General features: G+C 41.2%; 2 protein-coding genes across 3 annotated transcripts; one reads left to right on the forward strand and one right to left on the reverse strand.

The window, feature by feature from the left end:
- Nucleotides 1–1136: 1136 nt before the first annotated feature.
- GON7 (GON7 subunit of KEOPS complex) lies at nt 1137–4458 on the reverse strand. 2 transcript variants are annotated; one of them, XR_008299624.1, is made up of 2 exons: nt 4151–4309; nt 1137–1496 (listed from the first exon to the last, which is right to left on the reverse strand). XR_008299624.1 is itself a non-coding variant. In XM_015078909.3 (2 exons), the coding sequence occupies exons 1-2, from the start codon at nt 4368–4370 to the stop codon at nt 1402–1404; spliced, it is 300 nt and encodes a 99-aa protein (XP_014934395.3). In that variant the 5' UTR covers nt 4371–4458; the 3' UTR covers nt 1137–1401. The 2 variants fall into 2 exon arrangements, 1 of the variants encoding a protein (XP_014934395.3); XM_015078909.3 differs by having other exon boundaries at nt 4166–4458.
- Nucleotides 4459–4466: 8 nt separating this feature from the next.
- UBR7 (ubiquitin protein ligase E3 component n-recognin 7) lies at nt 4467–22990 on the forward strand. Its single transcript, XM_015078908.3, has 11 exons — nt 4467–4782; nt 6624–6757; nt 7283–7343; nt 8797–8892; nt 11212–11265; nt 11742–11847; nt 14136–14344; nt 14513–14662; nt 15241–15403; nt 16658–16719; nt 22169–22990. The coding sequence occupies exons 1-11, from the start codon at nt 4633–4635 to the stop codon at nt 22259–22261; spliced, it is 1278 nt and encodes a 425-aa protein (XP_014934394.2). The 5' UTR covers nt 4467–4632; the 3' UTR covers nt 22262–22990.

The raw sequence follows: 22990 nt of genomic DNA on the forward strand, positions 1-22990 counted from the left end.
ACTTCAAAGATGTGAAAAGGTATCAGGCACCTCGTGGCTCGGTCGGTTAAGCATCCAACTCTTGATTTCAGCTCAGGTCATGATCTCACAGGTGTTGAGATCAAGCCCCACGATGGGCTCATGCTGACAGTATGGCACTACTTAGGATTCTCTCTCCCTTTCCCTCTAGCCCTCCTCCACTTGCATGTGTGGTCTGTCTCTCTCTCAAAATAAACATAAAAAAAAAAAAGACATGAAAAGGTATCTAAATTCAGTTTCCTTAATTGTATGTACTTTGCAAACTATAGATTTCAGAATATGTAACTGGGAAAGTACTATGATAATCTGCTTTTGGGGTTTTTTGGTAATCTGTTAAAGGCTATGTGTACAACCCATCTCTGCCAATATTTAGCTCAAATTCAGGGCAACACTTCTTCTAAGGTTCAATTCATCTTGGGAATAAGTCATATATAATCTGTAAGGTTACTTCCAACTCTAAAATTCTATAACTATTTGCATTTCCTTAGATACATGCTACTTGATTTCTTTGCATTTTAGCTATCTAAATGAATCAGGAAAGATGCACAGGAAATAAAAAATGCCTTGGTCCCATCAACAAGCCGAAAAGGAATACACACACATATTTTAGGAATATATATGTATTTTCAAGGATTCAACAGGCCTTTGGGGTAAGCAAAATCAAAGCATGGATACAGGATGAGAAATACCTTAAGTTAAAGTCAACATAGATTGTTTAAGACTTACATTTGTGTTTATATATATAACATGCTACAGCATAAAAGTCCGCCCAACTTCGTTCTCTTAAGTTACAAGTTAAATGTATATATTCATTGAGTGGTATCATCTCTGGATGTCTATATACTGGGTGTAAGTATGGACTCCAGGTTTCCTTGGGTCTCTCTCCGGGCTCATCTCCCTCTTCAGTATTTCTATTCCCATTTTCCTTCTTCTTACACAGATCTGCCATTCTTAAATCTAATATCCGATTTTCTCCACTTACATCTTCTTTGAAATGTTATTGTGCAGGACTATGATGTGTACTTTTTATAACAAGCAGAAGCCACAAGATGTAGACATCACACAACTTAATTCAATGGTTATTTAAAAAGTAGAAAACTGAACAAATATTCAGTTGCCAACTTAGAGGATTTTATATAGCATTGAGTGTTCTAGTTATTTCCACAGTATCAAATTTATTTCTCACTCAAGAAAACAGATTCATTTCTAAACATTTATTATATCTTTCTTTGGTGGAAACAAGGTACATTTTTTTCTTTGACAAAATTGTCCTAGGGGAATAAAACAAATGCTTTTCCAAATTAGAGCACCAGTCTTTCCTAAATGTCAGCGTGTGATAATTCAGATATAGTAGCAGTCTTTTAAATTTCATAAAAGCTATTCTTAAGATGGTGGTTTGGGCCGTTTTGCAGATGGTCCATCTGAGTTAGTTCTGTTATCAGTGTTATTTTCATCTTCTACATCATCTTCATCATCACCTTTTAAAATAAATATTTGTTGTGTGACAATATGTTCAGTGGTTCAAAGAAAGAGATTGCTAAAATGGTTGATACTGAGACCATTTCACTTGAAGGATTAATTAAGTTATGCATACGTTGGATTCAAAGTATGTATGGTTAAAAAGATTTCAGGAATTTTGGTGTTTAAAATTTTTCTTATCTGCCACTTTTTTTGGAGATATAATCTATACACCACATAACATTCACTCTTCTAAAGTGTACAATTTATTGATTTGTAGTATACTCCCTAGGTTGAGCAACTGTCACTGACATTTAATTCTAGAACACATTCATCATCTGAGAAATCGCACACCAACAACCATTTCTCACTCCCCTTAGCCCTTGGCAACCACTAATCTACTTTCTATCTCCATAGATTTGTCTGTTCTGGACATTTCATATAAATGGAATCCTAAAATATGCGACCTTTTCTGTCTGCCTGCTTTCACTTCACATGTTTTTGAGGTTCATTCACGCTATAGCCATTTACCGGTGCTTCATTCCTTTTTAGTGTTGAGTACTACTCCATCGATGGAGACACCACATTTTGTTTATCGCCTCATCAGCTGACGGACATGGTGTTGTTTCCACTTTCTCGTTATTATAATAATGCTGCTATGAATATTCATATATAAGTTTTTATGTGAGCGTAGGTTTCCAGTTCTCTTTGGAGAAGTAGGAGTGGAACTAGGAGTTCCTAGGAGTGGAATTACTGGGTTATAAGGTAACTTTAACTTCCTGAGGAACTGCCAAACCATTTTCCAAAGAAGGTGTATCCTTTCATATTTCCACCCGCAATGTCTGAGGACTCCAATTTCTTCACATCCTAGCCAACACCTGTTATTGTTCTTTTTGATTACAGTCGTCCTAGTGAGCGCAAAGTGGTATTTCCTTGGGGTTCACTAGGATTTCCCTGATGGCCAATGATGCTAAACATCTTTTCACGAGCTTATTGGCCATTTATATATCTTATTTAAAGAACTGCCTATTCAAATCCTTTCACATCTGGTAACTGGATTGTTTGTAAGCCAATTTTAGTACTGAGTACTTTTTAGTACTGAGTTCTATCACTTTTCTTTAGTAACTGGTACAATTTTAAAGTTTTGTATATTTGTTGAGATCAAATTCACAGAACACAATATGTGCCATGTTAATCTCAATTACTTTTAACAAAATAAAACCTAAGCTTTATGGGCTCTTCATTAAATAAACAAAAAACATGTCCTCTGATACAAATATACTACTGACCTTCCATTAATAGGTGGCAGTTATTTTCTCAACAAGTAATGATATTTTAAGAAATGGCTCCAGCTATACTCATCCTTACGCCAATGATAACGTTTTCAACAGATTACAGAAGTACTTCTGGAGCCAAGAAACAGGACTTCATTCTCAATACATTGGTACTCCCAATTAATATATCCATGGAACCAGTCTATTGTCTGAACTCAGTGTAATGTTCTGAACTGGCTCCTTCACATAATACAAAAGATGGAAAGTACAGTACAGTGTAAGTCCCTTTAGAGAGGAGTTAAGTCCTGACTCCAATATTTAATTCTTTGGCCCCTCAGCTCCAGGCAAAAAAGGTACCTACCTCTTTTCGTATTCAAGACAAGACTTAAATTTCACATTTCTCCTTTCAAACTGCACCTTCTAAGTTGGCATATGGAAAGGAGTCCCTGGGAGTTAAGACTCCTTAAACTGAAATCTTCAGAACTTACTCTGAAATTAATTCTAAAATTACTTATTTTTAAAAAATTTAAATCCAAGTTAGTTAACATACAGTGTATTAACGAATAGAATTTAGTGACTCATCACTTACTTGTAACATTCAGCGGTCATCCCAACAAGTGCCCCTTGCCCATTTAGCCCACCCCCCACCTAACATCCCTCCGGCAACCTTGTTTGTTCTCTGTATTTAAGAGTCTCTTATGGTTTATCTCCCTCTCTGTTTTTATATTATTTTTGCTTCCCTTTCCTTATGTTCATCTGTTTTGTCTCTTAAATTCTACATGAGTGAAATCATATTTGTCTTTCTCTAACTTATTTTGCTTAGCATAATACACTCTAGCTCTATCCACATTGTTGCAAATGGCAAGATTTCATTCTTTTGGATCGCAGAGGACAGTCTTCTTAACGTGTTTGTAACTTCATGAAATTCTGTAAATTCGTGTAATTTCGTTAAATTACAAATACGTTAAGAAGGTAATACTCCTTTTCATCCTTCAACACCCAGCTCAAAAGCCATGCTCTCTGAAGCCTTCTTGGGTCCTCTCAGCTTGCAATAGTTACAGAGGGCCCTGGGGTCACACTTCCAATCTGTTAATAAGTATTTGTTTGTCTAACCCCCACCAGCCTGAGAGTTTCAGAAAGCCAGGAACTGAGTGGCATTCACCTCATTCCTTCTCAAGAGCACAGCCCAGTGCCTGGCACAGAGCAGTCGGCACTCACCACGCTTTTTGTGATACATATGGAAAGAGAGTCGTCAAACGCTTAAGCAGAAGGAGCGCAGATAATATGGCGGTAAGGACTGACAATTTTTAGTTGGGATTCTTCTTCCCCCGAGGCTCACTTGCTCCAAGACGGCCACTATACCCGGGCTCCCCTGCCCCGCCCTCCTGTCGCTCCAGCACCTTCTCAGGGCTCACCGTCCAAGGCCTCTTCTGGAGCCGCCACCCGGTCTTGCGCTTCCTGCTGTACCAGGGGGCCGAAGAGTTCTGTCACCAGGTCTCTCATCTGGGCCACGCCAGACAACAGGGTCTCGTAAGGATCGGCGTCGGCCGGCACCTCACAGGGCACCCGCAGCCGCTGCTGTTGCCCATCCAGCCCGACATACTCGCCCAACAACTCCATGGCGATGACTGAGCTTCAACAGCCACCGACTTGCAGGCGCCACCCGGAAGCGGAAGTCAACTCGCCGTGGGCGCAGCCTGGCGCAGGCGGGAGAAGGGAGAGGAGTGACTTCCGTTTGTCGGAAGTTGCTCCTCCCCCTTCCTTAGCTTCCCTTCCTTGAGATTGGTTCTTAGCACTGGGCCCCTCCTCCTCCGGCCACGCCTCTCGCAGCCGCTTTTCCCGCCTCCGCCGGGCCGAGCGGCGGACCCGCTGACAGTTGAGGATGGCTGGGGCGGAGGGGTCTGCTGGGCGGCAGTCGGAGCTGGAGCCTGTGGTATCGTTGGTCGACGTACTAGAGGAGGACGAGGAGCTGGAGAATGAAGCGTGCGCCGTATTGGGCGGCAGCGACTCCGAGAAGTGCTCCTACTCGCAGGTGGGCGCGCGGCCCTGGCCTCGCCTTCCCCGGGCTCCCGCTGAACCTCCTGTTCCCGACCAGACTTGCCCCATTCCCGCGTGTCGCGGCCCGGCTCCCCTGGGGTGGTCCCAGGCCACCGTTCGTCGTAGACTTCCCCATCCCAGGCCCAGCTGCCCTTAAACCTCAGTCTCCTGGTTCCCTTTCTCAGCTTGTTTCCAGCAGGGCTCCCCTCCTCCCTCGGTCTTCCTCCGTCTAGTCCCTCAGGATTCTCCAGGCTTTGGCTCTGGGACCCCTGCTCTTTCCTTCCTCTCCTTCTCTTCTCCGCGCCTTGGCTGCTTTTCAGAAACTATCCCCTTGACCGCTCAAATCCCGACATCTTTGTCCTTACTTTTCCCATCCTAAGAGTGTTTATTTGGAACCGAATGGGAGAGTCGAAGCAGAGTTAAAGGAGAGAGCTCTGGATTTGAAAATCTCCCCGAGCTGGGCCCCTTGACAGCTAATCCTCTGCAATTTAGTTTGACAAGTACAAGCTGGTAGGTTTTTTGTTGTTGTTGTTGTTGTTGTTTTTGCGAGGCGAAGCAAGTATGGTGTCTATCTGCAGTCCGCCCCCCATGGAAATAGACCGGAACCACGACAGCAGGTGGCACTGGTAAAGGAGGGAGGAGGGGAGAGGATTTGCTTGAAGGGTATATTTGGCATTTGGAAGACGTTATGAATCAGGATTTGAGAGGGTGTGTTGTAGTGTTTGGTGACTCATCCTATGTTTCTAGGTACAAAAATGGAGAAAGGTGGGTAGAAGAAAACTTTACACGGGATGAGAATTGGTAGGAAGAAGGAGGTTGCCTAGCCCCAGGGCTGGGGGTGGGTGGGATGGCAACATTGGGGGATGAGGTGAGAGACTTGGGGTCATTATGTGGTGTGGACTGAGCTCATAATACCAGTTGTCATCTTGACCAGTTGAGTTTAACCCTGCCCAGTGGTTAGATTTTTGAAAAAACCTGGTATCCACAGACAGACCCAGATGTTGGCTGGTATTTTAAAACCTTTGGTCACCACTAAAACAACTTTTTTTCTGCTTTCCTTAAAATGTATGTAAGCTATTTTTGAAATGTGGTTAGCTTTATAAATTGGACTTTGTAAATTTTTTCTTTTTACTTTAGTAAAATATATGGAAAATGCACAAATCATTTGTATGGTTTGTGGAAAAAAGTGAACATATGCATGCATGTAGCCCCCAGATCATTACTGGCATCCCAGAAGCTTCGCTGCCTCCCTCCTTCCTGGAGGAGGGTAACGATTGTCAAGATTTCCAAAACCTTTGCTGATCTTTTCCTTCAACTTTTAATTGTGAAAAAATTTAAATCTACAGATAAGTTGAAAGAATACTTTTATGAACACCTGTGTACCTCTTCCACATATTCACTTTTTGCCACATTTGCTTTTATCTCTCTTCTCTATGTAATACACTCCGACCCCCCCATCTCCCCTACCCCCCACCTCCCCAGACCCCCTCCCCGAACCATTTGAAAATAAATTGCAGACATCATGACACTCTAAATACTTCAGCATGCATCTCCTAAAATCAAAAGGATTCTTGCATAAAGTGCATTGATCTTAATTGTAAGTGTGATATTGCTAACATAAGCCTGTACACGTTCTCTTACATTTTCATGTGTTAAGATGTTGGTGCAGGCCAGCTGATTCTTCTTTTCAGCTGCCTGAGAATTTTAAACTATCATTGTAAGAAAAAATTGTATGAAATGAGCACTACCATAGTGCATATATAATGACATAAAACATGTGACAGTGTTTTGGCACTCTCTTGTGTGATTATTCTCCTTCCATTTTGTGGCTTTTAGGGCTCAGTAAAGAGACAAGCACTCTATGCCTGTAGTACTTGCACCCCAGAGGGAGAAGAACCAGCAGGAATTTGCCTCGCTTGCAGTTACGAATGTCATGGAAGTCATAAACTATTTGAGCTATACACAAAAAGGTAAAAACAGAGATTGGTGCTGGATGCTTTTTAAATGTTTAGATTCTTTTCCACCTGCGCTTTTTTCTTGTTTTTCCATTTAAAGTAGTTGTGTACTGGTAAAATTTAATATAATTGTTTTATATAATTAGAATAGTTTTTCTGGAGGGCCTTTTAATATAATTATTACACCTGAAACTAGTTTTACCATATATGTTAACTAGAATTTAAATAAAAACTTAAAAAAAATCAAATATAATTATTGCACAAACTCAAACTAGTCATCCTTCTTTGTCATTATTTTACTTGTGCGTATATGTATGTGTGATATAAATATTTATTTCTGTGCATGTTAATTTCCCAAACTGTTAAATCTTTTATTCTGTGCTTGGAGAAATTTCAAATTGGACATATGAACAGCAATCAAGGTCACTTTTTAGACCCTAGAAATGAGTTGAAAGGGCAGGGGCTGTGCAATAAATTTAAAGAGTAATTCATTAGATTTAAAAGAAAAACTAAAATTTGGCTCTCCCTCATTTTTTTCAGAAACTTTCGTTGTGATTGCGGAAACAGCAAGTTTAAAAATTTGGAATGCAAATTATTTCCTGTAAGTGAGCAGTGTAAAAATACATTGAAAGTAGCTGAGATGGATATTTGCCAGAGGGGATAAAAACCATGCATTTTCCAAAAAGGAAGTTCTTATGCTTATTCTTTCAAGTAGACAAATTGGTATTAGACTGTATTCCGTTTAAAAAAAAAAAAGACTGTATTCTATTTTTTATTTTATTGGAAAACTAACCTGTTCAGAGTCTGCATTACAGACTGTAGTATGAAGGATTTTGGTGGGAATGTTCTTTAATGTAACTGAGGTTTAATTATGTTGGTTGTGTTCATCCTTTAAGGCTTTTAAAGCAAAGGGTATAAAAAAATTTTTTAAGGTTTATTTTATTTTTGAGAGAGAGAGACAGAATCCAAAGCAGGCTCCAGGCTCTTAGCTGTCAGCACAGAGCCCAACACGGGGCTTGAACTCATGAGCTGTGAGATCATGACCTGATCCGAAGTTAGATGCTTAACTGACTGAGCCACCCAGGCACCCCAACAAAGGGTATAACTGTAAAAACTGAATTAATAAAACTTGGTAATAATGAATGTGAGCTAGGTGCACAGGGATTTTTCTGCTTTATACTTAACGCAATAACATTTACTGAAGTAACAGAAACTAGAATGTCAGGGATTTTACATTGTTCAGTCATAATTGCTAAAACTCTCATGCTTTTTCCCTCCTTTGAAGGTTATTTTTAGACAATTTCCTTGCTTACTTTTTACCGTCTAGTAACCTGGGAGCTTTGGCTATCACAGCTGGGCATTAAGAAGTACTTTGGGGTTCCTGGGTGGCTCAGTCGGTTGAGTGTCTAACTTTTAATTTCAGCTTGGGTTGTGATCCCAGGGACGTGGGATCGAGCCCCAGGTTGGGCTCCACACAGAATGTGGAGCCCTGCTTGAGATTCTCTCTCTTTCCCTCTGCCCCTTTCCCCCACTCGCAAGTTCTAAGAAATAAATACATAAAAAAAAATAAAAAAGTACTTTGAAATTCTGGGTTATAGAGGTTGATGATATAATTTTATCAGCATTTTGTTAATGGATGTATTTGGTTTCCCCAATTACTACAAAGAAGGTACAAAAAATCAAATTTCTCTGTATCCTGGAAAAAATATCCTTTTGATAGGAGTGAATTCTTTTTCTTTGTACTTTGAAAGTTAAAAACCAGCTTCTGGGGAGGAAGATATTTAATGCAGAAATTTATTGAATGTATTAATGTCATACAACATGAAATACATGATATTTTATTATTGTGTCATGGTATTTTTTATATTTTACTACAATATATTGATGCTGTGTTATAAATATATGTAATATATGTTCTTATAGTATATTGGTGTTATAAATATAATATATGCCATATGTGATATTTATATGTTACTTATAATTTATACTTTCATGATGCCTGAAATTATAGTTAAAATTAGACCATATTACATATTGAAATGAATATCTTTCAGGACAAAGCAAAGATAAATTCTGGCAATAAATACAATGACAACTTTTTTGGATTGTACTGCATTTGCAAGAGACCTTATCCTGATCCTGAAGATGAGGTAAGGCAATTGGAGGTTAATTGGAGGTTAATACCTCTAGCCTTCACTCCTTAGCCTGTTGTCCAATCTGGGCCTTTATAGCTGTTCAGAAGGGATTTGGGGATTGCGAGAGGATTCTAGGTTTATCCTTTCTTAGGAGTGTGGGCTGGAGCTGTAACTGGTACAGATCTTGAGTGTTCTTCTCATTCTACATTACAAGAATGAAATATTGGGCAGGACATTCTCAAGGCCAGTGCTTTCGTCCTTCCTCTCTCTCTCGTTGCCTGCCTGCTCCACTGCCAAGCACTCTCCAAACAATGACTTTCAACTTCTTGCCTCCATGGAAGAAAAGAAACGGGGTGTACAGACTGGATCCTCAATTAGAAGTATACACAAAATTAAAAAAAAAAAAGTATACACAGAATTTAAAAAGAATTTTTCTTCCTCATTCCATTGTACTTCCCAGATATAACCACTGTTAACACTTTTTGGTGTATATGTTTTTAGACCTGTTTCGGTCCCAACATAAGTGATGTGTGTTTCAATTTGTAGTTTCCTTTTGACAAAAGTGAAAATTCCGTATGTTCACTTTTGCAACTTGCTTTTCTCACTTCTCAGTATATCATAGACTTCTTTCCATGCTACATAGCACACATCCACCTTGTTCTGATCACAGCCAAGTACTCATAATTTGACATGCTATAAGTTAGTTACCTAAATGTTCTGTAGCAGACTGGTCCGATCTCTTTTTTCAGTATTCTAAAGAAAGCTACAGTGGACATCCTTATACAGTAATTTGATTCAGTAATATTCCTGCAAGAATTTATGGATACTTAGAGGTAGAACTGATGAGACATAGGATATTTATATTTAAGATTGTGTTGGGGCACCTGGGTGGCTCAGTCGGTTGAGCATCCGACTCTGGCTCAGGTCGTGATCTCATAGTTCATGAGTTTGAGCCCCACCTTGGGCTCTGTGCTGACAGCTCAGAGCCTGGAGCCTGTTTCAGATTCTGTGTCTCGCCCCTCTCTCTGTCCCTCCCCCACTCATACTTTGTCTCTCTTTCTCAAAAATAAATAAACATTAAAAAGAAAATGCTTAAAAAAAATAAAATTGTGATCACCTCTGTCAAAAGAGTTCAGTCACCAACAGTAGGTGATAGTGGTTTTTTTCCCCAATACTCTGTCAGCCCTACATACTACCAGTCTTTTTAAGTTTTGCCATCTTGATAGATGAAGAGGTGTATCTTTTTTCTTTTCCCTGATCATGAATGAGAGTATGCATCTTTCATGAGTTTATTGAACATTTGTAATAACCTATCTGAATTGTCCTTTCATATCCTTGGCCCATATTTTGACTGGGTTGGATTTTGTTGTGTATTTACTGATTTGAAGGAGTGCTTTATGTTTAGAAAAATTAGCCTTCTGCCTTCTTCCTTGCTTTCTAGTTGTCTTGGAACTGTAATTATTGAACCAAATTATATAGAGGAACAAGTTGAAGATATCTTTGAGTTAACAAAGATAAAACCTTAAAACTGGATATTTTAAGGTATGGGGTAAAGTGTTATAACACTGTTAAATCAAAAGACAAAAAATAAGATGCCAAATAAATTGATCAAGGTAGAAGAAAGAATAAAACTGCTTTATATATATGTATATTTGATATGTGTGTGTGTTTATCTGTATTGACATATATATAGGCATATATGCTTTTTTCCCCCTTTGAGAAGTTATAATAGGGAAAGGACAGAACAACATTGGGATATTAATCAGTAGGTATGAAAGTCTGGGAATGAAAGGAAAATCATTCCAAAAACAGTCTGTGCCCTATGGTATGTCATTTTCCTAGGGCCAGAATCTAATTTCTTAACTAATTCAAATTAGGGAAGTTGTTGCTGTCCATATTAGCAAGAGACTGTTTATAATATTTACTTTTCAGTTTAAGTAAAGTGAAGGGCTTGAAGAATGTGGGGTTGCCACATTCTACATTGGTCAATCCATCTCACCTTCCTGGGTCTTGGTTTTCACGTAAAATGAGATGTTACTTATAAAGTCTTGCGAGAGTCAGGTGCCAAGTAACCAAAGTGGACCAGCTTTGACGGTTGTTTCCAAAGTGCTCATCTCAGTGTAACCTTTCGGCAACATCAGTTCGTGTTGAGTGAACTTCTTTGGTCCTGTGACCCGCTATTTCTCCCTGGCCCCTTGACTGTTGGCATGTGCATAGCCGTCTCACAGAATCGGTATAGAGAATTTAATATATAGTTCTTCTGTTTGCTGGATTTACTTCCGTGTCCCAGAATTCATTGTAATCATTAACATACAAACTGCTTTTCCGTGTTAGATTCCGGATGAGATGATCCAGTGTGTAGTCTGTGAAGACTGGTTCCATGGAAGGGTAAGGAAAGCTTTTTACATTGTTGTTTTTTTTAATTTTTAAAAATGCTTGGTTTTTTGAGAGAGAGAAGGCATGCACGCACATACACATGCATGGAGGAAGGAAGGGCAGAGACAGAGGGAGAGAGAGAATCCCAAGCAGGCTGCATGCTCAGCACTGAGTCCGACTCAGGGCTCAATCTCATGACCGAAAGATCATGACCTATAAGATCGTGATCTATATCGAGTTGGACATTTAACTGAGTGAGCTACCCAGGCGCCCCAGCTTTTACCTTTTAAAAGGTATTGTCTGTACAGAAAGAAAAAAGATCTCTTCTTGCTTCTTTTTGAATTGTGTTATATTTTACATTATAATTACTCTTCTAAAAAGAAATTGTAAAGATACGATCAGTGTTCTGTTGCAATATTTGTTTATTAAATAGCATTTTGGACAACTTGGAGACTACAAGGAAAATAGTGGGTTTTCTGTATTCACAGCATCTTGGTGCCATCCCCCCCGAGAGCGGGGATTTCCAGGAGATGGTGTGCCCGGCTTGTATGAAGCGCTGCCCCTTCTTGTGGGCTTATGCTGCACAATTGGCAGGTGGGTGTCTTGTGGAGTTGGTGTGCCACAGTCTCGTACTTGTGAAATTTCTCTGTTCAGTCCAGAATTTTTAGCAACTGTTTTTGACTGGACTTCAAGGTGTAGAAAAAGTGTAAGATAACATACCTTCTCCACACGGTGCTTATAGAATGGTTGGGAGACTACCAAGAACAAATCTGTGCTTAAATAACATGAGGCAGAGGCTGGATGAGACCAGAGTTAGGGAAAATGGAGGCAGTTTTTGAATGGGACTTTGAAAGATAAATAAAACCAGAATAAGTTGTTCTTTTTTTAATGTTTGTTTGTTTTTGAGAGAGAGAGACAGAGCACAAGCAGGGGAGGGTCAGAAAGAGAGAGGGAGACACAGAATATGAAACAGGGTCCAGGCTCTGAGCTGTCAGCACAGAGCCTGATGCGGGGCTCGAACTTAGGAACAGCAACATCATGACCTGAGGCGAGGTCAGATGCTTAACCGACTGAGCTATCCAGGCTCCCCCAGAATAAATTGTTCTTTAAAAAAAAAAAAAATTTTTTTTTAATGTTTATTTATTTTTGAAGGAGAGAGAGAGTGGGGGTGGGGGGCAGAGAGGGAGGGAGACACAGAATCTGAAGCAGGCTCCAGGCTCTGAGCTGTCAGCACAGAGCCCGATGCGGGGCTCGAACTCACAAACCATGAGATCATGACCTGAGCCAAAGTCGGTCGCTCAACCAACTGAGCCACTCAGGCGCCCCATAAATTGTTCTTAAGTATAAGATATGCTATTGGTTGGGAGATGTGGGGTATAGTTTGTTACCTAGTACTTTTATTGTACCCAAAGAAATTGGCCCAAAACAACTGATCAGCAATGGTCTTGAGGCATTATTTAATTTTACTGGTAATGCAAATGTGTTACTTAATTTATTTTTAGAGTGGCAGTTACTCATAGTATCTGCTGCTCTGACCTCATAATTTCTTGCCCCTCTCACCTTCAGGGAACATTTTACCACACAAACTGCAAACAGCACAGCCGTACCTAAAATCTCACCCTACACTTTTGATTTGTCTCAAAGTTCTTTTTTTTTTTTTTTTTTTTTTTTAAGCATTTAAGTTTTGGTTTTTTGTTTGTTTTTCAAGAGAGAGCACGCGAGTGGGGGAGGGGCAGACAGAGAGGGGAGAGAACCCCAAGCAGGCTCCATGTTGTCCTCGCAGAGCCTGACGCAGGTCTCCATCTCACAAAACGTGAGATCATGACCTGAGGCAAGATCAAGAGTCGGACACTTAATCAACTGAGCCACTTAACCCCCCTGTCTCAAAGTTCTTAAACTTGGTGCGTCCTCCTTGTGTTCCTACCCTTTTCAGTTACATCTCCCACTTTCCACTGGACCTGTATCTATATCTCATTTGTTGGGTTTTCTTAATCAGTCTTCCCCCTGTACTTTCATTTCCTTGTCTGTCAACAGATGGCCTCATTTCCCATTAAATCGAAGTGCCATCATTCAACATGAACTTCCCTATCATTGCTCTTTTCTTTTTGACAATATTTCTGGGTCTATATCCATCCTTTTTTATTCCTTCCTCTCATCGAGAAAAGCTGGTTGTTTTTTCAAAACTACCCTTCCACCTGTGTTTATAGTTAAACCTCTTCCTGCTTCTTGCTTCTTGAGGTATCCTACCTCTTTTTACTGTCTGCAGTATTTTTCTTTTTCCTTTACATAGAAAATGCTTAAGTAGTGATTGGCATTTTTATTTTTTATGTTTTTAATATGTATTTATTTTTAAGAGAGAGACAGTGCAAGTGGGGGAGGGGCAGAGAGGGAGGGAGACACAGAATCCAAAGCAGGCTCCAGGCTCCCAGCTGTCACCACAGGGCCCGATGTGGGGCTTGAACCCACAAACCATGAGATCATGACCTGAGCCGAGGTCAGAGGCTTAACTGATTGAGCCACCCAGGCGGCCCTGTTTTTCTTTCATTTTCAATTTTTATTTATTTGTTTTTAAAGATTTATTTAAGTAATCTCTACACTGAATGTGGGGCTTGAACTCATGACCCTGAGATCAAGAGTCACATGCTCTTCCAACTGAGCCAATCAGGTGCCCTGTGATTGACATTTTTAAATGAACTGTTCAATTATTTGAACTCTGGATTAGGCAGGCATAGCCAAAGGAAGAGTTGATAATTTCTTTCTCATTATTCCAGAGATTAAGGTTGACTTTCTCTTTTTCCAGATTCTGAAATCTTTTTTAATCAGACTAAGTGATTTCACTGTCTATGGATATGTGTGTGTGTTTGCTTTCATTGAACCCACAGTAACCAAAGTATCTGTGGAGGATGATGGGTTGGTGCTGAATGTTGATGGAATAGGTGATCAGGAAGTCATCAAACCTGAAAATGGAGATCATCAAGATAGTACCCTCAAAGAGGATGTTCCAGAACACGGAAAGGATGCTGTCACGGAAATTAAAGCAGAGCAGACTAACGAACCATGTACCAGCTCTAGTTCTGAGTCTGATCCCCAGGTAACATATGAAGTATAAGCCATCAAAGAACTAAAGCTTAAGCAAAATTACTTCTGTAAGCTCTGTAGCTTTGGATCTCAATTGTACCCTTTGCCCAAAGAAATTCCTTTGTACAGTCTAAACTGTCAGAGTGTAAAAAGCATACTTCAAAACTTAATTTTATTTCAGACGGCACTTAAGAATCAACATCTCAACACAGAATCACAGTCTGGCTGCAGACTTCAGGATCTTAATGCTAAGCAGTTGATAAAGAAAGACACTGCCACCTATTGGCCCCTGAACTGGCGTAGCAAGTTATGTACCTGCAAAGACTGTATGGTGAGTGACTGATCAAGGTCAATGTCACTGTGTTTTACGGACTGATGCCTAGAATAAGACTTTCTGAAAAATATATTTATGAAATTGATGTTAGCTCTGTAGAGAACTTTAAAATGTTTCATATTAAGCAAATTTATGAAATGCTCTTTGCAGTCTGAATGCTTGTGGGAGAAATTAAGAATCATGCAGTACTTTTTATTATCTTCATTTTAGTGGAAAACATAAATTTTTATCTTTTTCATATCATAGAATTTGCTTGGGAATAAAAATTACTTGAAAGTTCCAGTAAATCAGTAGTTTTCATTTTTTAATTAAAAAACATTTTTTTTAAAGATTTTTAAATAAAGATCTTTTAGACCATACAACACCTATTGGGAAGTTGGGAGATTCCTAAAACAGATTTGGGCAAAAAGAATAAATCATTCAAGCAATTCTGTACTAAAAGGCTCAGATTTTTCTGGCAATTAATGTAAAAAAAAAAATTAAATAAATTTTTAGTGATTCTCAGCTCTTGAGAATTGACTTTCTGAGAATGATATACATATGTTCTAATGGGAAACTGGTTTTATTTTTTGAAGAAAATGTATGGCGAGCTAGATGTCCTGTTCCTGACAGATGAATACGACACAGTTCTGGCTTATGAAAACAAGGGCAAGGTTGACCAGGCAGCTGACAGGAGAGACCCTTTAATGGACACCCTTAACAGCATGGACAGAGTCCAGCAAGTGGAACTTATTTGTGGTAAATGCTGTTTGAACAAAAAGTCGTGAAGTTCATAAAGTTTCTTTCACTGTTAAAATATGTGTAAGGAGGGCTACTAACACCTACGGTTTTAATTTAATACAAAAAAAGCTTAAAATTGGAATTATAGAATAGGCTTCAATTACGCTTATTATGCTTGCTGAATTGTAGCGTTGCTGGGTATTTAGCTGTGATTACCACTGAATCAGAGTTAGGTGCTAGAATAATTACGTGCTTGAGAAACCTTAACATGCTGTTTTGATTCAGGGTAGATGTATGAATATGGAATAATAGAAAATCAATTTCTTTGTCCATCGATTTAAATAGTTTTCATGGAGCATCATGTGTCCTCTTTTTGAGCGAAGCATGTTATCTTTTGGATGGTTCTTGAGGTTGCTTTAGTAGTTCACAGGAAACCACCAGAGGGGAAAATATCCCTGAGCCCTTAATTGCAGGCTTTTACATTTTTCCCCCCAGCATGCCCAACTGATTTTAGTAATTTCCACCCTGACTACTCAGATGCCACCACCTCTGTGGCATTGATTGTTTCTGTTTTTTGTTTTTTGTTTTTTTTAACGTTTATTTTTTATTTTTGAGACGGAGAGAGACAGAGCACAAATGGGGGAGGGTCAGAGAGAGGGAGACACAGAATCTGAAACAGGCTCCAGGCTCCGAGCTGTCAGCACAGAGCCCGACGCAGGGCTCGAACTCATGGACCACGAGATCGTGACCTGAGCCGAAGTCGGCCGCTTAACCGACTGAGCCACCCAGGCGCCCCCTGTCTTTTATTTTTAACTATCTGATTAATTTCTTTTGCCTTTATTAGACTGAAAGCTTTTTGAGGATGAAGGCTGCATTTGAAGGATTTTTGTAGCCCTCAGGGTACCTCATATGTAATATGAACTGTTAAGTGAGTGAATCAGTTTTGAAGCTTATAAAGTTTGATGAGTCCAAGATTATTTCCATTACTAGAATTCCAGAGAGATAGGAAACCTCTTACAAAAATTCTTAGCTAATATTTTTGGAGTGGCAATTTTTTTGAGTTCTGTTTGTTTATTTGTTTTAAGAAGTAGGGTCCGCAATATCAAAATGAAAGAACTTGTGAGAAATTGGAAGCAAGTTTCCATGCATGTTTCGCTTAGAGAAAATTTAAAGTATTAACCTACTCAACTATCAGTGGAAAAGATGCACTTTGTTTCTAAAAGCAAATGACTTGCCTAAAGTCTATGTACCTTTTTTGTTGTTTTGATTTAGAATACAATGACTTGAAGACTGAACTTAAAGACTATCTCAAGAGATTTGCTGATGAAGGCACGGTATGTATGTTGCATTACAGAATTTTAATCATAGCTCTGTATGTTTTGAATAAACTGTTTAGTTTCTTGGATGAAAAAATGACCATATGTCTTAACCTGGATCCTTAAGAGGTGACTGCGGGCAGAGTGGAGGGGAATCAGGAGCAGGTGGTGAAACAAGGACCTGGCCTCACTGGGAGTCCTTCCAGCCCTGGGCTCGAGGGGGTGAGAGGTGGAGCAGCCACACAGGGTCTGCAGAGTGTGCTTGTGGCTGAGGGGAAGGCCAGGACATTGGCAGAGATCCTTGGAGGAGGAAGAACAAATGATCAGGCAGGGAAAAATTAATTCCAGGCCCCTTATTTTGGACTTTGGATTCTATAGTTTAGAATAAAAGAACTTCAGAATTTGAGACTAAAACATTTTTCTGGCTAGTAAGAGAGTCTATCTACTTTTAAGGGTGACACTGATTCTAAAATGTATAATATTTAAAATAGTCTTGGGGTGCCTGTGTGGCTCAGTCAGTTAAGCATCTGACTTCGGCTCAGGTCATGATCCCACGGTTCATGGGTTTGAACCCCATGTCAGTCTCTGTGCTGACAGCTCAGAGCCTGGAGCCTGTTTCGGATTCTGTGTCTCCCTCTGTCTCTGCCCCTCCCCAGCTCACACTCTCTCTCTCAAAAAAAAAAGAGTAAACATTAAGAAAAAATTTTTTAAATAGTCTTCCAGATGAATTTATAAATACTTGCTCTTTATGATTCACATATTTGTGACAGAATTTTTTCATGAAATACTTTTCTGCCTTCCAAAGGCAGATATAAAACAAAATTTAACTTTTCTTGGTCTAAGGCTGTCCTTATGGACAGTTGATGCTTTGTTCTGCTATGTCCAGACACAGAAATCAAGTTAGATGTGGGTGTGGTGGGTGCCAAGGAAGTATGCTGAGACTTTCTTTTTCTTTTTTTTTCTTTTTTTCTTTTTCTCTTTCTTTCTTTTCCTTCCTTCTTCCCTCCCTGCCTGCCTGCCTGCCTGCCTGCCTTCCTTCCTTCCTTCCTTCCTTCCTTCCTTCCTTCCTTCCTATGTTTATGTATTTATTTTGAGAGAGGGAGAGAGAGAAAATCCCAAGCAGATGTCACGCTGTCAGCACAGAGCCCGATGCAGGGCTCGATATCATAACCGTGAGATCATGACCTGAACCAAAACCAAGAGTTAACCGACTGAGACACCCAGGTGCCCCAAGACTTGTTTTCTTGGAAGGAGTCTCTGCCATGTTGCTTAAGGCCACTTTCTCCTTGCTCGTGAATGTGGGAAGAACTTGAAACTGCCTGGGTGGACAGGGTCACAGTGCTGCCTTTTTGCAAAATGAGTTGTAAAGTCAGAAGTTAAGAGTTTTGTCTTTAGTAGATTTCTCTCATTGTTTAGAGGATGTTCTTCACAGTCACTGTGAACCTCCTCCTGCCTCTCAGCAGTTCTTAAACTACAGTTATTCCTGTCCCTCTGGTTACTGCAGACTTCTGTTTCTTCTTGCTAGAACTAAGAATGTTCATAGGTGTAACTGTTTTTAACCTTGGCACTGTTTTTTTGTGGTTTTTTTTTTCTTTTTTAATTTCATTCATTTTTGAGAGAGAGCACGAGTGGGGGGAGAGTGGGAGGGGCAGAGAGAGGGGGACAGAGAATCCCAAGCAGGCTCTGCGCTAACAGCAGAGAGCCTGATATGGGGTTCAAACTCATGAACCATGAGATCGTGACCTGAGCTAAAGTTGGACTCTCAACTGACTAAACCACCCAGGCACCCCTTGGCATTATTGTTTTTGTTTTTTAATGTTTATTTATTTTAGAAAGAGAGAGAGTGTGAGCAGGGGAGGCGCAGAGAGAAGGAGACACAGAATCTGAAGCAGACTCCAGGCTCCCAGCTGGTTAGCACAGAGCCCGACGTGGGGCTCGAACCCATGGTCTGTGAGATCATGCATGACCTGAGCCGAAGTCAGATGTTTAACCGACTGAGCCACCAGGTGCCCCTTGGCACTTTTGTTTTTAATTATAGTGTTACATTAGTTTCTGGTGTACACTAATCTCTGCATTATTGATGGACATTTGAAGTCTTTCAAATGTGTCAAAGCATGTGTGTTCCTGACTCTAGGACCTCTGCTCTTGTGCTGTTTGTGATCACAAGGCTCTTTATTGATTTGATTACACAGTTAAAATCATGTAAAAGATATATTTCCTTTTTTTTTTTTTTTAATTTTTTTTTTCAACGTTTATTTATTTTTTGGGACAGAGAGAGACAGAGCATGAACGGGGGAGGGGCAGAGAGAGAGGGAGACACAGAATGGGAAACAGGTTCCAGGCTCTGAGCCATCAGCCCAGAGCCCAACACGGGGCTCGAACCCCCGGACCGCGAGATCGTGACCTGGCTGAAGTCGGACGCTCAACCGACTGCGCCACCCAGACGCCCCGATATCTTTCCAATCACATTTGAAACAAGCTATTTTTTAAAAAGTTTATTCATTTATTCTGAGGGAGAGAGTGCGCAAGCAGGGAAGAGGCAGAGAGAGAGGGAGAGAGAGAATCCCAAGCAGGCTTCCTTTTCCCAGTGCAGAGCCCAACACAGGGCTCAATCCCATGAATTGTGAGATCCTGATCTGAGCTGAAATCAAGAGTCCAACACTTAACTGAGCCTCCCACGTGCCCCTGAAACTAGCAATTTTCTTCAGTCTTCAACATAGGGATCTCTGTCATCACTAGGGCCGCTTTTTATCTGATACGATGAGTTAAAAAGACAGAAAAATATATTTGTTTATTGTTCCATGACATTACTAATTAGATCCTTATAAAAACAAATAAGAACCTTAAGTTGCAATAAGGTTAATCTACTTTGGTTGTATTTGTCCACATAAGATTATAAGTTCTAGATGTTCTTAGATAACGGACTGCCTTTTATGTTTGTGTCTGACTATAAAAAAAGAACACTTAGGGGCGCCTGGGTGGCTCAGTCAGTTGAGTGTCCCACTTCAGCTCAGGTCATCGTTCTGCAGTTCATGAGGTCGAGCCCCACATCGGGCTCACTACTGTCGGCCTAAGGCCCGTTTTGGATCCTCTGTCCCCTTCTTTCTTCCCCCCTCCCCCACTCATGCTCTCTCTCAAAAATAAATATGAAAAATGAATAAAATTAAAAAACCACTTAGAAACTACAAATCTTCTGAAAGAAACCAATAAAATGATTTATTACTGAACCCCAGTATTTATTCCTTAACATTCTACTCTGCATGTTGGCTGTGACCATTTGAGGGTCTAGAAGCTAAAAATTGAACGCTCTGATTTGCGTGCTTTTAGGTCCCCTCTCCCAACATCCTTGCGGGAAAAATTCTTTTTTTGCCTTTCAGTGTTTAGTGTTGGTGATCCGAAGTAGGGACAGATCCTTCGAACTGGAATTTCCGAGTGTCCTATATATTAGCATTTCATAAGTGTGAGTTTCCACGCCATTTAGCAAATACATTAGAGCTTTGTGGTATCGCGAGTATCTTCAGTGTCTAGATCCTGACTTTGTTAGGGGTTCTGAGTCCTCACTTGTTGACCAGCTGTCTCAGCCTTGGTGCTTGTGAAATTGATGTATCAGTCTGTGCCGTTCTTCCATTTAGAGGATTAACGAGGGTCTTCCCCCAAGGAAGTTACTCGAGTTGACATTGCTGTTTGTGCATGTTAGCGGCACTTACTCTTGGGGAGCGAGGGAGTGTTTCGCTTTATAGCCAAGTATTTACCACCTCCTTTCTTTTTCTCTCTCTCACTCTTGCTCACCTGCATTTTCTGGGCTTCTTTCTCTTTCCCTCCCTCTCCCTGCCCCTCCTGCATTCTTTCAGAACAATAAGAATGTGTTACCTTTGTAATTAAAAAGTAAATTAACACCTGTTTCCTGTGATAGACTGGAGGCAGCTATTGGGTCAGATCAGCTGGCCGAGCACTCCTGGGTGAGCCGGGGCTCCTGTCAGGTTTTCCCAATTTACTCTTTCATCCATATTGTCCCTTTGTCTTATTTTCTTATTTCTAGTGTTTTATTTTGCTAATATCTTGAACACCTTTGTATGATGCTCTAATCTTTTTCCAGTGAAACAGAAGACAAATTTCTCATTGCATAAAGTGGATATTCCATTTACTAAGAGTAGTTGCTACTTTATTTTTTGCCAGTTACTCTTTTTATGTGGCAAACACCTCTAATTTTGGCCTCCTGAAGAGGAAAAGTGTTTTGGCTCTTTTTTTTCATTAAAGAAGAAAACACAAATCTCAAAGCAAAACAGACTTTGTTTCCTGTGGGTACTCACGTGGAGCTGAAGGATGTTCCCAAGAGACAGCTGTGGTCCTGGGCGAGGGCAGTGGGCTTGGGAGACCTTCAGGCACTCAGTTAAGAACTTACTACCTGGGGCGCCTGGGTGGCTTAGTCGGTTATGCTTCCAGCTGCGGCTCAGGTCATGATCTCACAGCTCATGAGTTCGAGCCGCATGTCGGGCTCCGTGCTGACAGCTCAGAGCCTGAAGCCTGCTTCGGATTCTGTGTCTCCCTCTCTCTCTCTCTGTCCCTACCCTACTCATGATCTGTCTCTCTCAAAAATAAATAAAACTTTAAAAAAAAATTTAGGGGCGCCTGGGTGGCTCGGTTGGTTAAGCGTCTGACTTCGGCTCAGGTCATGATCTCACAGTTTGTGAGTGTGAGCCCCACATCAGGCTCTGTCCTGACAGCTCAGAGCCTGCTTCAGATTCTGTGTCTCCCTCTCTCTGCTCCTCCCCTGCTCACACTTCGTCTCCCTCTCTTTCAAAATAAATAAACATTAAAAAAAAATTTAAAAAGAACTTATTATGTGCCAGGCAGTGTTTCACAGGCATTAAATCCAATCTGATCTCCCATCCTGTTAGATAGGTGCTGCTTTTATCTCATTTCGTGTGAGGAAAGCGAGGTGAGTGATGGAACCCACTCTCGGCACTGTTCTGCCCTCCTTGCTGTATGGCTCTGGCCCAGCCCGTGTCTGTGCACCTGGATGAATGAGCCCTCTATAGGATGGAGATATATGATTAGTTACACATTCAGGTCGTTCTTTTTTAAAGTCTACTTATTTATTTGGAGAGAGAACGTAAGCAGGAGAGAGACAAGGAGGGAGGGGGAGAGAGACAAGGGGGGAGGGGGAGAGAGACAAGGAGGGAGGGGGAGAGAGAGAGAGAGAGAGGGAGAGGGAGGGAGGGAGAGAGAATCCCAAGCAGGCTCCATGCTGTCAGCGCAGAGCCTGATGCAGGTCTTGAACTCACAAAACGGTGAGATCGTGTTGAGCCGAGATCAACAGTGAGATGCGCAACCAACTGAGCCACCCAGGCGCCCCTAAGATAATTATTACCAGCAGTGTTGTTCAACCTGTTTGTGAATAGCATGCCTGGTTATTGCCGCTCTGTAATGCATTTCCCTTTCCTGGTCTTTGCTGTTTCCTGCACAGGTGGTTAAGAGAGAGGACATCCAGCAGTTCTTTGAAGAATTTCAGTCAAAAAAGAGGAGGAGAGTGGACGGGATGCAGTACTACTGCAGCTAGATTGGACGATGGCACCTGCTCAGCCAGGCCACCGCCAAGGCCACTTACTGTGGCCGGAATAAAAGAGGCGTTTCTCGCATCTGGTCCTGTTCCGGCCTCTCCTTGGAGAGGCCTCCCCTCCGGCCTTGAGCTTCCTTTCCTCCTTAACCACGGTCGCCACAGTGTGTATGCCGATTTCACAACCAGCGCCCTCTGACTCCGCTAAATGCAGCTCATTCCAGACTGCCGGCCCGCCGCCTGACTACCAGATAACCCCCAGGTTATTCGCTTAGAAGTTTTAAGAAGTTCGATTTGGTTTTGAGACAGTAAACTAGTTTTTTTTTTTTTTTTCCCAATGATTTGTTCTTTAACTCCTGAACGTGTCTACTCTGCCACAGAGCTGTTGTCTCCCGGGACCCTCGCGGTGGGGGGGCATGGCGGGAGCGTCCTTCCTGTCTGCCACAACCCCTCTAGGTCCCTCACCCCTCCGATCGTGGTGCCTTGGGTCAGTGCTTCCTCAGGCCCGGTCTGCCTCTTCTCCCACATCCCTGCTTTCGCAAGCGTGGTCACGGCTTAGAGGGTGTCTCAAAACTCGCCTCCTCTGGGCCCGACCTCCAGCGGAGTCAGGGCTGATGGTTTTCTGGGCTGGACGTCTGTCACGGGCGGGGAGATTGGCCGATGGCAGGACTGAGGAAGCCAACCTTTGTTATGATTTTTACTAATAAAGTGAAAACTTCATTCACAATTCCA

Source organism: Acinonyx jubatus, chromosome B3 (genome assembly GCF_027475565.1).
Source record: "Acinonyx jubatus isolate Ajub_Pintada_27869175 chromosome B3, VMU_Ajub_asm_v1.0, whole genome shotgun sequence".
Classification (NCBI taxonomy): Eukaryota; Metazoa; Chordata; class Mammalia; order Carnivora; family Felidae; genus Acinonyx; species Acinonyx jubatus.